Source organism: Pteropus vampyrus, unplaced genomic scaffold (assembly GCF_000151845.1).
Source record: "Pteropus vampyrus isolate Shadow unplaced genomic scaffold, Pvam_2.0 Scaffold276, whole genome shotgun sequence".
Lineage (NCBI taxonomy): Eukaryota > Metazoa > Chordata > Mammalia > Chiroptera > Pteropodidae > Pteropus > Pteropus vampyrus.
The window spans coordinates 1062298-1074243 of record NW_011889057.1 but is presented as its reverse complement, the minus strand read 5'-3'; the positions used below and the strand labels follow the sequence as shown (position 1 = coordinate 1074243).

Below are 11946 nucleotides of genomic sequence, written 5' to 3'. Positions count from 1 at the left end.
TAATTCTCTGGGAAGTGGAAGAAACCAAGGCGGAGCTAGGGGGGCGCTGGGACCCCAGTTGGGGCTTTGAGAGCTTCCAATTGTCGAGTCATCGCCTAAGCAAACGGAGACCTTTTTCCAAACCTCTTGCAGTGCCCCTAGGACCCTTTCCTGCTATGGTTGGGCGATCTCTGGTCCCAGCCCAGAGCAGTCGGCAAACTGGGTCCCCCACACACAGGGAAAAGAGTTGGAGGGGCCCGCCCCGTGATGTCACCCCCCCACACCCTGTCCCCTTCCTCCACCCCCCAAGCTGGTTGTATTTAGCTCACAGGCTAGGGCTACGACTTGCAAGAGTTTAGGGGGCAACAAACAGAGTTGCCCTGGGGGTGCCCACGCCCGACAGCCGCCCCGACGCCTAGGACCTCCGGGCAGGGATGCAGCTGGGGGTCTAGGGAAGCATTTCTACCCGCTTCCTCTCTCAGCCCTGGCAGGGTGGTGAGTAGTTAACACCTCCTCCCCAACCTCTCTTGTTTTTAGGGTCCCCAGACTTCCAAGAGGATTGAGGAAAGGAGCCCCAGGGATTCCCTAAGCCAAACTTCCAGCCTGTTAGGACTTTGATGTTCCAAAGAAGGACAGCTGATGGAAAGTGCCAGCATGCACCCTACCCCACTCCCACAGTGCCCCCAATGCCAGATCTTTCTTAGTGTTCTCCTTTCAGGAACTAAAATCAAATCTCACTGGTAGCCCTGACACCCCTGGGGAGGTTGGGGAGGGGGGGAGTCCCACCAATGTCCTGAGGGGAAGAGCAAAAGGCTACTAGGATGTGAGATGTTTGCCTTCAAAGTGCCTGCTTATTCCATAAGGAGCCATGGAGGTTGGACTGTGGCTGGACGCCTTTTCCCCCAACTCCATTCCTGCAGGAAGCCCAGGCTTCAAAACTCTGACAAATGTGGGTGATCGTCTCTACTTGATCCCTGTCCCAAACTCTTCTGGAGTCTGTTTTTTTCCCCTCTACCTCCCAGTGTTGGAGCAGCTGTTGGGAGACCCCACCGTGACTCATTCTCTCCTCTTTCTCCTCCTTCTCCCCCTATTAACCCCATCCTTCCCAATTCAGTGGGGGTAGTATTGATTCCCAGCTGCAGATGGGGCAAGCTTTCCTTTCAGCTGGAACAGACTGCTGAGCCTTTAACCCCCAGTCCCACTAGTGCCCCTGGACCCATCCCTCCACAGATCTAGGACTTCCTACTCCTCCCACCCCACCCTGCAAAGCTAGGGGGCAGACAAAAGCTCATTACCTTATAAGATTTTCATTTAAGTTTTACTTAGGGTCCTTGTTTCAGAGAGTAATAAAAAGACAGCTGGCTCCCTCCACCCAATCTCATAGATTTCTTCAGTTACCCCAGCAGGGCTATGCTCTCTCCTGAATGTGTCCTTTCTTCAAAAGAAATAGATAAAGAATCCTCGAGATTCATGGGCACCTGAGTTCCTGACCTCTACCCCCTTGCAGGTTTCTCAACCCCCTCAAGACATTCATGGATGGATGAGAGGAGCTGACAATGACTTCCGCCTCTGTGACCACCTTCTCTTCAGCCGTGGAGGAAGCCTTGGTGCCCCTGACCATGACCTCTGACCCCAGGCTCTTTAATCAACAACTCCCAGAGCCTCCAGACCCAAAATGTGTCTTGGAACCCCAGGACAACCCTGAATTGGCACCTGCCCTGGTGTGTGCTCTTTGCTGCTGCTTTGGAATCATCTACTGCTGTTTCGGTGAGGGCAGGGCTAGGGTTTGGGGGGGCAGCTGCCCGAGACTGTTGCCCTCCAGGATGATGTTAACTTTCTCCTTTGCTCCTGGGCCACCTCTACTCCTTTATCAGGGGATGCCTACCTTTGGTATGGCCCATGCTGCTCTTGTGAGCTCTTCTTGTCCCTCTATGCCCAGGCCTTCCAGCTCTGACCCCTGTCACTCTCACTTGCCTTCCCCTTCCATCCTACCTCAAAACTCCACCCCCAAGTTATCCTCCATGCTTAAGGCTTCTTCACCCTTCTCAAATAACCTGAATCAGCCTATGCTGATTTCTTTCCATCTATCATCCCTGAAAGGACTAGATCTTTTTTTCTATACTTACTTCCTTTGATGCATCCATCTTACCTCTTGATTTTCCCTGCCATCCCCTCACAGTTCCTGAAGTCTGTTCTCCCTGAGGTTATCCTTTTCTGCCCCTTGCCTTGAGGTCCCTGGGTGCGCTGCTCCTCTGCTTAGCCTTTCTTCTCCCTTCTAATTCATCAGAGCCATTCCTCTCAACTCCCCCACACACACCTTTCTGCCTCTCAGTGTCTCCTGCCTCCCTTCCCAGGCTACCGCTGCTTCAAGGCAGTGATGTTTCTTTCGGGCCTACTATCAGGAGCTCTGGTGATCTTCCTGCTTTGCCACAAGGAGCGAGTGCTAGAGACACAGCTGAGCCTGGAGGTGAGCGCCGGCATTGCACTGGGCATCGGACTCCTCTGCGGCCTAGTCACCATGCTGGTTCGCAGTGTTGGGCTCTTCCTGACTGGTCTCCTGTTAGGCCTAACCCTGGGCTCTGGGGCCCTGCTGGGCACCGAGCCCATCTACCAACCACCTTCGGCCTGGGTGCCGGCCGGGGGGCTGGTGGGGCTGTCACTGCTGGGAGCCCTGCTCACACTTCGGTGGCCACGCCCATTCACAGTTCTGGGCACAGCCCTGCTGGGTGCTGCAGTGCTGGTGGCCTGTGCTGACTACTTCCTGGAAGGGCTGGCACTGGGCAGTCGGCTGGGCCAACGCTTGCAGGCACTTCCAGCCTTGCCTCCTCTCTGCTGGTATAGCTGGGTCTTGCTGGGGACCTGGCCAGCCCTGGGGGCACTTGGGGCCCTGGCTCAGTGGAAGCTCATGGATGAGGAACATGGAGGCCACACCAATGGTGAGTTAGTGTCATGGTACAGAAGCAGCCAGCCTGTGCCTTCTCATATCCCTGGTCCCCAGACTTGAGGAGGGGAGGGGGAAAATACACTTGAGGGAGGAGGGCAGAGGTGTCTAAGGCAGGGCATCGAAAGGAAGTTAGAGTGGGAAAGGAAGCTACCCCAAGGTCTCGGTAAGAACGAGAAGAGAAATTGTCAAGGGGAGCAGGGAAGAGTTATTGGAGACTGTTATGGAAGAAGATCTCAGGGAAGTCCAAGAGGAGAGAGTATAAAGATTCCAAGAAAGAGTTTCTTTTAGAAGAACTGGGGGAAGAGAGGTTTGATAGAACTGAAATAGAAATCAAATGGGTTTCTCTAGAATGTGTGTTTAGGTGTGGTATTCGGGGTCCAAAGAGACTTCCCTGAGTTTGTATTGTCCCTTCCCAAGCAGTGGTCTTGAGCCACCAGCGAAGGCATCTCCAACTCCTTCGGATTCGTCAGCAAGAGGCCAAGTGGCACCGGACCTCCCCTGGGGCCGGGCTCTGTGAGGGCAGCTACCGGCACCAGCTTTCCCCAAACACCCGGAGCCCTGCTGACAGTCTGGCTCCAGTGAGTGTGTGGGAGGGGGCACTCTGAGGGATGGGGCAGAGAGCACGTGGGGATGCTTAGGGTGGGAGGGAGACTGACCTAGGCCCTTCCTTCTGCCTTTTCTGCCTTGTGCCCCTCCAGAGTTATCTCCAGAGCCTTCGAGAGCGCCAATTGGGACCAGGAAGCCAGGCTACAGCCCCCCACACCGTCCTGGACCTGGATTCTGACTGTGGTTCCACTGTACCCCTCACCACACCTTCTGGTTCTACTCAGACCTGAGCCTAAACCTCCACTGTGCTGCCACCTCTAGCAAGGGCCTAGGAACCCTAGGTGGGCAGGGCCTGAGCCCACAGGACCCACACACAAACTTCCCCACCTCTTGGACTTGGGGATAGAATCTGTGTTCTAACCTAGACCAGCCCTGTAGGGATAGGTTTCATGGACAGATAGAGAGGAATCTTGAGAGGGGAGACAAATAGAAGTATGAGTAGCCACCTCTGTCTAATAATAGAGGTGCCGTGGTCCCCAAAGTAACTGATTCCCTAATTCCCTCCAAACCAAGGGAGTCCCTTACCCAAATAGCCTTTTATATGTCCACCTCAGTGTGCCTCACAATGGTAAAATAAGGAGTTTTGTTTTTGTAGGAGCTATAGAAAATCAAGAAACCTCCTAAAGCATTTGATAGCTTTTTGATGGGGAGAGGGGCACAGAGGAGCTCCAGGATCCCCCAATCCCCAAGCCCCTCATTAAGGGGTAGTTGGGTTCCTGATTAGCCTTTCCCCCTCGACCCCATAGGCTCAAGCTCCCTTCTCCTACCTCAGTTGGGGGTACTGTCCTCCATGGTGCTTCTCTTTCTCTCCTTGACGTGGGGAAGACCGTGAGACCGTGCCTAACTCAGCCCTCAGCTCCCCCAAAAGCTGGCTTCTTGCTCTAAAGAGAGAGCATTGGCCCACATGTCAGAATCTTGCCCTTTTGCCCAAAGGAGTCTGGTCTTCGGGGCTGCGTGGAAGACAAGTGCCTTCTCTGCCTCTCATTGTAGGTGATGCTAATCTCCTCCTTAACCAAGACTTTGTCCCAGCCACTAACCCATTCTAACTGTCCCCACTCTGATTTTCCTGCCCAAAGTCAGTTCTCTAGTTCCCCAGAAGCATGAAGGAAGACATATCCTTCCCCTGGGCAGCAAGGGTATGACAGGAGGGAGGAAGAATGTGGGAGCATGTGAATAAAATGGCATTGAACACTGAACCACAGAGTTCAGCCTCTACTGTTGCTTTTCTTTTTCTTTGCACCCTAAAACAAAGAGTTAGCCATATTGACAAGTCCTCTATCCACTAAAGATCTGATAAGGGTTCCTTTAGCAGACTGGGCTATTGTAGGAGTTATACACACATAGCCAGAGGAAGAGCTGTTCAGTCTCCCTTGTAAACACAGAGTTAGCCTTTATTAAGCACACGTGTGCCAGACACTGTGCCAGGCACTTCATATGTAGTATTTCATTTAATGCAACAACGCTGCAGGATTAGTATCGATCTTATTTTGCAGATGGGGACTCAGAGACTCAACGAGGTTAATTAACCTCCTCAAATTATAAATAAGCAAATGTCATTCTTAAGGATTCCAAAGCCCTCGCTCATTCTACTGGCCATGCTGTTTTCTTGCACTTTATCTGGGATGAACAGCACCCAGGCATTCAGCTTCCCAGCTGTTGCTTCCTGTCAGCTAAAGCCCTAATTGAGACCTTCTCTCTACCACTGTTTTCCAAAGAGTAGATAACACAGTTGGAAGTGCTATCTAGGACAGAAGAAATGGATAGAGTTGGGAGTTGACCCAGAATTAGAAAGTCACTGCCCAGGAGAGAAAGAGCACAGGGAAGTCGTGGCTAGAGCTGGGACATTTAGAGACCGTAGGTCTATGGTCCATTCCCCTGCTGCAGCACCTGCAGTCTAGTGAGCAGACATTTGTTCAGGTCTTAGGCCTCTCAGAGGGTGAAATTACCGGGGAATGAAAGGGTGGTAGAGCCTGTGGCTTAGGGGATCGTGTCCAAGATTGTGTTTCTGGGCAAGTGGTCAATGTTCAAAGTGGTATCTATGGCCGAGGAAGTGGTAACCAAAGTTGTTCCTGTGGGTGAGTGCTCAATGCCTGTAGCTGAGGGAATGGTGTCCCCACCTGATGGAGTAGTATCTGGGGTCAGAGGATGACAGTGCATCCAGTTGTGAGCAATATCTCTGGGGTAGCCTTTCTCTACTCGAAGCTGTCGATTGAGATGCCAGTACTGTTTGCCCTTGAAGAAGTAGACACTGCCATCCTTCCAACTCATAGCAGCTGAGGGCTGGTCTGGCACTCCTGTAAACAACCTCTTGATTGGTTTGGGGTAGTGGGTGAAGTCAGTTCGGGCCAGCTCGTCCCACTGCCAATACCCAGAGTCCTAGGGGTGGGGCGGGTAGAGAGAAGAGAAGGATGAGAGCTTAGGGACCCCAGAGATCTACCCTCAGCCCACTGCAGCTGCAGATCTCCCTTCAGGAGCAAGTCTTGGCTTCTTGGTGTGAGGTAGCCCACCCCTCCTAAGAAGGGATTCACCCTTGCTTTGAACTTTTTACCTTAAAGAGGAACACCTTTTGGTTGACAGGCCAATAGAGAGCTGCATCCAGGTTAGGTTCTATCCTATTCAACTTCTTGGGGAAGCCAGGAGACATCTTGAAATTAATATAGCGCCACACCTTGTCTCCTGAGAGCATGTAAAGAAAGAACAAGACACCTCTGTCCTCAGGTGATAACGTTTGGTTCCTCCATTCCACCCTTCCAGAAACTTCTCATCTCTTCCTCACTTTTATGGCTTCTTTGATGGTAGGGCCTCTTCAGGTAAGACACTGTAAACTAATCCCCTTACCCTTAAAGAAGTGAATCCATTGTGTTCGAGGAGAGTAGACAGCAGCATCAAGCTTTCCTGGGAGCCCCTCCCAAAGGGCAGACACTTGGAACAAGGGACCCAGCCCTGAATCTGTCACAGTCCACACGTAGCTCCCTTTGAAGGCGTACGTCTTTCCACGGGGCCCTGAGAGCAAAAGTATGTCAAGTTAAAAAGACTTGTGTGTATCAGGCAGGCTGATAATTTGCCCTCGTCCCACACAGCCAATTCCTCAAAAATTCATTCAACTTTAATTCAAGATTAACGTGGTAGAGAAGGACCCACTGTTCAGCCTCTCCTTTGTTGTCCAGAGCAATTCGGTTCTCATCTACTCAGCAAAACAAAAGTCCTGCATATAGCTGCTGTCACTTTAGGGACCTCACTTTCCACTCCAAGTGACTTCTAAGTTGTCCTTCCATGCAGGTATAATACACTTTCTAATAGACAGTTAATATAGTTTACTCCATCTTGCTGTATTTACAGATGTGTTTTAGTGGCCCTTATAGGATAGCAACCATGGTAAATGCCTGCCTGGCCCATCATTAATTTGACTGTGAACACTCCCTCCCCATGCCACTTGCCTCCTTCTCTGACCACTAACTCCTGCCTGGTGTCTAACCTCCATTGTTCATTCTGAGGCCCCATGTCATTCCCATTTGTCCAGGTCTCAAGGTCAACAGGCTGCCCCCACTGCTTGCCTACCGCCTGGAGGGGAAGGGCCTCACCCAGCATCATGGCATCCAGTTCACCACTGCAGGGGTCCGGCATGGGACTGGGTTCTGTGGGAATTTGGAGTACAGGGGGAAGCTCCATCTCTTCTTCCTCATCTCCCATCTCTGGCTTCTTTTTGCCTGCAAAGTAACGTAATGCTGCTCAGAGACAGAACTCATAGCATCTGCCCTCCCCACTCTCCTGTAAGTTTGGCTCAAAGGCCCCATAGAGGGGAAAAGGGGACCCTACAGAGCTTCCCTTGGTGGGCGGCAAGATCATACTGATATCAGCAGGAGGCATGTTTTAGTTTTGAGAGGCAACAGAAAATGGGAAGGTTTGTGGGAAATCTTCATTCTTATCCCCAAGAATGGGTGTGAGGGGTAAGAGGCCCCAAAGGAAGATTAGACATGGAAGTATCATGAAAATATCTCCTGAAAATAGAAGCCTGAATAACTGAGCAGAAGGAAGAGTAAGAAAACAAACCATTTCCCTCCAAGGAGGTTAGACCTGCCTTTTCAAGCCTGTAAGGAGGCTGGTCAGACTGCCCCTTATGATCACTAGGGAAAAGGACTAACCATAGAGAGCCTGAATCCCTGCCACATCATCTGGGTGCAACTTGAAGTGGGGCCGGTAGCCAGCATAGACAGGGGCCATGAGGGCCTGGGTGTATCGGGAGTGCCCAAGCCCCAGGGCATGGCCCAGTTCATGGGCTGCAATGATACGCAGGTTCACTCCCCGGTAGGTCCTCTCGGTCCAGAGCTCATCTTCATCAAAGTGCACGCTGCCCAGCTCTGGGATATCGGCATGGGCCAGGACCCTCCCTGGACAAAGGCAAAGGTAGATAGGAGGGAGGTCAGAGTCTCCTAGGCTGGAGCTCCCCTACCTATTATAAACTCTAGTTACTTCATTCCCTTAAAATTACCCCATCTATAGTCACTGTCTCTTCAACACTTCTCTTTCTCCTTTCAGATTCCCCTCTCATCACCCAGTTCTCCCAGGGATGCCCATCACCCTGTCACTTTACTTCCCAACCACTCTCTCCTTTCTGGCCCAGTCCTGTCTGGGGTGTGTGTTGAGCAGAGGAACTTAAACCAAGGAAGAAGGCATAAGCTTCAAAGAGGCTTGTATGTCCACAGGGAGGTGACCAACTACTCCTCAAGGGAATGTTAGAAGATAGTTAGAGAGTGTAGGGTGCAGTTGGACATAGGGGCAGCCTGAACATTAAAGTTATGGAGTCCCTGGCTCAAGGGGACAGAGATAATCTCAGAGGTCTGTTTGGTGGGAGCCAAGAGCTGGTGCCTACCAGGCCCATCAAAGGTATTGGAGCAGTACGGGCTTTGGCGGCCATGGAAGGAGAGGCGGATGTCAGCCCAGCCAGCTTGCACCTCCCGGAAGGTCAGGGGGGTCACGTTGCTCCAGTACTGAAAGGCTTGAAGCAGAGCTGCCCGGGCTGTGTCGGGTGGAAGGGTGGAGGGCAAGTTCAAGATGCGGAAGGTCAGGTGCTTCTTTCTCCAGCGGCCTGGTTGTTGGACCAGAAAATAGATTGGAAACACAGGTCCTTCTGCCAACCCCAGAGAGCTCCCCTGAATTTGTGCATTCACTCAGCAAAGCTGTGTAACAACCCCTCCAGGCAAGTGATGATCAGGTAATCACCAGGTGATCATCCATTCAACACTGAGCTAGTCCAGGCTATCCCAATTCCATGCCACCCTTTCCCATCTCTTCCTTTTCCAGGCTCAGCCCTCACCCAACAGAAGGTATTTAAGGGTCTTCTGGTTGAAGGGGTCCTCCAGGCCACAACGGGGCTGCCTCATGCGGGCCCTTGTGGCATCATCCAGCTGACCTGAGACTGGCAGCTCAGATGCTTCCTGAAAAGCTCTGAAAAGAGAGAAAAGAATAGGCCCAACAAGGCAGGGGATCTGGAATGATTGAGAACCGGGAATAGCTCTTTGGCCTCCTGTTGATCAAGGTGATAGCTGAGAAGGCACAGAATCTCTGAAGCTGATGGTGTTACTTCAGTATCCACTGCCCATAGTTGGAACTTTCTTTTCTCTTCTGCAGAAATGGTGATATTCCAACTTCACCTCCTCATTTCTAGTCTCTTATTCGAGTAAGGTTCCCCTCAAGTATAGCCTTCTTCCCCCATTATAAGCTAACCTGCTGCTCTGGGGAAGTGTCTTGCCCTCTTGCTCTGGAGACTCTCCCACCAATGTGCCCACCTGAGGGCCTGTCCTGTTCTTCAGCTTTCTCCCCTCCTGGCTGGACCCTCTTCCCAGCCCAGCCTGATTTGGAGCAATTTCATACATTGGGCACAGTAGACACTGTGACTTTTCAAGGGATGATGAACATATATGAGAGCAAAAAGGAAAATGACCCATTTGATGCAAAATGTAAAAAAGAAAACTTCAAAATAGAAATAAATAAATGATGAATTAAGTATCAGCAAAGGCAACGTCATGTCAACAACCCAACTCAGCTCACAGTTTACATATAAATTATACTTCATGTGGACTTGATGCAACATTAGTATTTGAATACAATGCAAAGCCTGCAAAGGAGTGCTTAGGGCCTCAAAAGATCCAATAACTGCGCTCCTAATCTTTGAATCCCCATCTCACCCCATGCCCACCACCTTAACAGTGATAGCCACCCATTCCCAAGGTCCCAACACAGATTTGGGTCAGGCAGAAGAGGGCCTGGGGAAAGGAAAGGATGAGAAGCAAGAAAGAAGACCTTGTGCCTTATGACCTCTCACCTCAGAGCCTCCATGATGTCTTCTGGCCTGAAGTCATCAGGTCCTTCTAGAGGCTTCTGTAGGTACCCATATTGCAAAAGGTAATCCTATGATGGTGATAGGGGATAGCAGAATAAAAAGGGGATTAGCCTCAGAATAAAGCCTCTAAGTGACCTAACAGGCCCATGAGGATAGGAGGGGACAGTCATGGAAGGACCAAAAGAGAGGCACCTTAGGGAAGGAGCTCGGATGGAACAATGAGAAGGAGTGGGAGATGGGCAGGGGTAGATCATGGAGTAGAGGAGGGAAAGGTAAGGCAGGCAGGCTGAAAGTCAAGAGGGAAGCTTGGATGGGACTATGCAACAGTACTCTCATCCCTCCCCTGGCCTGTGTCTCTCTTACCCAGGAGACTCACCACTGCTGCCTCCTTCTCTGCAGGCCCCAGGGCTCGGCCTGTGATAGCCATGGGAAGTAAAAAAAACAGCCACAGTAGCTGCCGGTTCATGGTCCCACCAGGCAGGGGCTCTAGGGGCTGTCCTTGACCTCTGTCCTGGAACTTCTAGGAGCCTGGGGGAGCAGGGCAAGATGGAGAGGGGGTCCTTACCTCCAGTTGTTTTTACTCTCCAGTCTCCGGTCCTCTTTATAAAACTTTAGGGGAGGGGAATTGGGGGGAGTGGCAGTGGGAGGTGACTCAGCCCAGAGATATGTTGTAATTCATCATTAACCCCTACTGAGAAACAGAATCTGTAGAGTCTAGGACCATGCCCCTGGAGCTGGACATTCCTGTGCCCCAGAGATGCCAGGGCAGCAAACTTCTCATCTTCAACCTTCATGTCTCCCTGTCTGCTCTGGAATAGGAAAAAATAAAAACTAAGAGATAGGAAGCAGCTTAGGTACTTGGGCTTCAGTTGAAGGAATCAAAGATGAGGCCTTAGCTTTTTGCATTCAAGACAAAGTTGAGAATGTGAATGCTCTTGAAGCCTACTTGTGCCTTCTTTAATAAAAAATCATGATTTCAAGAATTTAATGAGCTTGGTATGGGGTGGCAGTTAAGGGCTCAAAGAAGCAAAGGAAGGGAGCCTGAACACAGAAAGCTTACAAATAGAATGAGGCCAACCCAGGTACCTGAAATTAACTGTAGGGAGGAGGCAAGAGAATTAAAACGTTAATTAAGCCATATTCAGAGACTGCAATATGCTGATCAGCCCTGTAGCCAGGCCAGGAGGACACCTTCAGAACAAAGGAAGATTTCTACTGGGATTGCTAACAATCCATTCCCCACACCTTGAAGAGGAAACAGGAACCAAGAGTCATTCCCTATGTATGGCTAAAGCCACGGGAACCAGCCGGTTAAAGGCTGGGAACTGCCAGCAGTTCCTACCTTTTCACTGCTACATACTCTTCCCCTTCCTCATTGTATGTCCATATCAAAGGAAATGGAAACTAAAGAATGACATATAAACTGAATTCCCTGAACACTCAGGGTCCCTCTCAGTGCCTCTACCCTCTCTCTCTCACTGTCTCTCTCACTGTCCCTCTCACTGCCTCTGAGAGGAGATCATGCTCTGTCTATGGAGCGTTATCTCTTTTCTAATAAACTTTCCTTTTGACTCTAACTTTGGCGTGTTTGTTGATTTCTTTCCACACTCTCCACCAAAGGACCCTTTTCTCTCCGTGCAGGGCTTGGTGTCCCCCCAACTTGAGGAAATTTGCCTTGTCCTGCATCAAAATGAGCTGAACCAGGATGCTAGGCAGGAGGTGCCCCCGTCCTAAGAGTAATGAAGCTGTGGGAAGTTTGAGCTTCAGAGGTTGGCTACCAGTTGGATGAGGTAAGAGAGTACTGAAGGACCGGGACAGTACAAGTCTCGAGTAAAAGTGCAGAGCTGTGCTCGGTTAAGTGCTGAGGGTCTAGGCTCCTTTATTCACCACTGAGTCCCTAGTGCCTACTATCCCAGGTGACCTCAATGCTTCAGGTGGTGCTTGATAAATCTTTGTCAAATAAATGATCAAGTTGGAAGAGCAGTTGGGAACCAGAGTTTAAAAGATCTTGAATGCTATTTAAGGAAGAGGAGAAAAACTTAAAATTTAAAAACCCACTTTGTGTTAGGTGATTCAT

The 11946-nt window shown here is 50.7% G+C and overlaps 2 protein-coding genes across 5 annotated transcripts; one reads left to right on the top strand and one right to left on the bottom strand.

The window, feature by feature from the left end:
• Positions 1-251: 251 nt before the first annotated feature.
• On the top strand, positions 252-4732 carry LOC105302605 (transmembrane protein 198-like). 3 transcript variants are annotated; one of them, XM_023520729.1, is made up of 6 exons: positions 252-474; positions 843-928; positions 1487-1746; positions 2334-2915; positions 3341-3501; positions 3622-4732. In XM_023520729.1, the coding sequence occupies exons 3-6, from the start codon at positions 1536-1538 to the stop codon at positions 3757-3759; spliced, it is 1092 nt and encodes a 363-aa protein (XP_023376497.1). In that variant the 5' UTR covers positions 252-474; positions 843-928; positions 1487-1535; the 3' UTR covers positions 3760-4732. The 3 variants fall into 3 exon arrangements, with proteins under 3 accessions (XP_023376497.1, XP_011374027.1, XP_023376496.1); XM_011375725.2 differs by lacking the exon at positions 843-928 and having other exon boundaries at positions 253-474; positions 3344-3501; XM_023520728.1 differs by lacking the exon at positions 843-928 and having other exon boundaries at positions 253-474.
• Positions 4733-4895: 163 nt separating this feature from the next.
• Positions 4896-10489, bottom strand: MMP19 (matrix metallopeptidase 19). 2 transcript variants are annotated; one of them, XM_023520727.1, is made up of 9 exons: positions 10435-10489; positions 9852-9937; positions 8844-8974; positions 8400-8615; positions 7672-7917; positions 7111-7236; positions 6368-6532; positions 6078-6205; positions 4896-5905 (listed from the first exon to the last, which is right to left on the bottom strand). In XM_023520727.1, exons 2-9 carry the CDS (start codon positions 9863-9865, stop codon positions 5507-5509), a joined length of 1425 nt encoding a protein of 474 aa, XP_023376495.1. In that variant the 5' UTR covers positions 9866-9937; positions 10435-10489; the 3' UTR covers positions 4896-5506. The 2 variants fall into 2 exon arrangements, with proteins under 2 accessions (XP_023376495.1, XP_011374025.1); XM_011375723.2 differs by having other exon boundaries at positions 10246-10473.
• Between the last annotated feature and the right edge of the window lie 1457 nt (positions 10490-11946).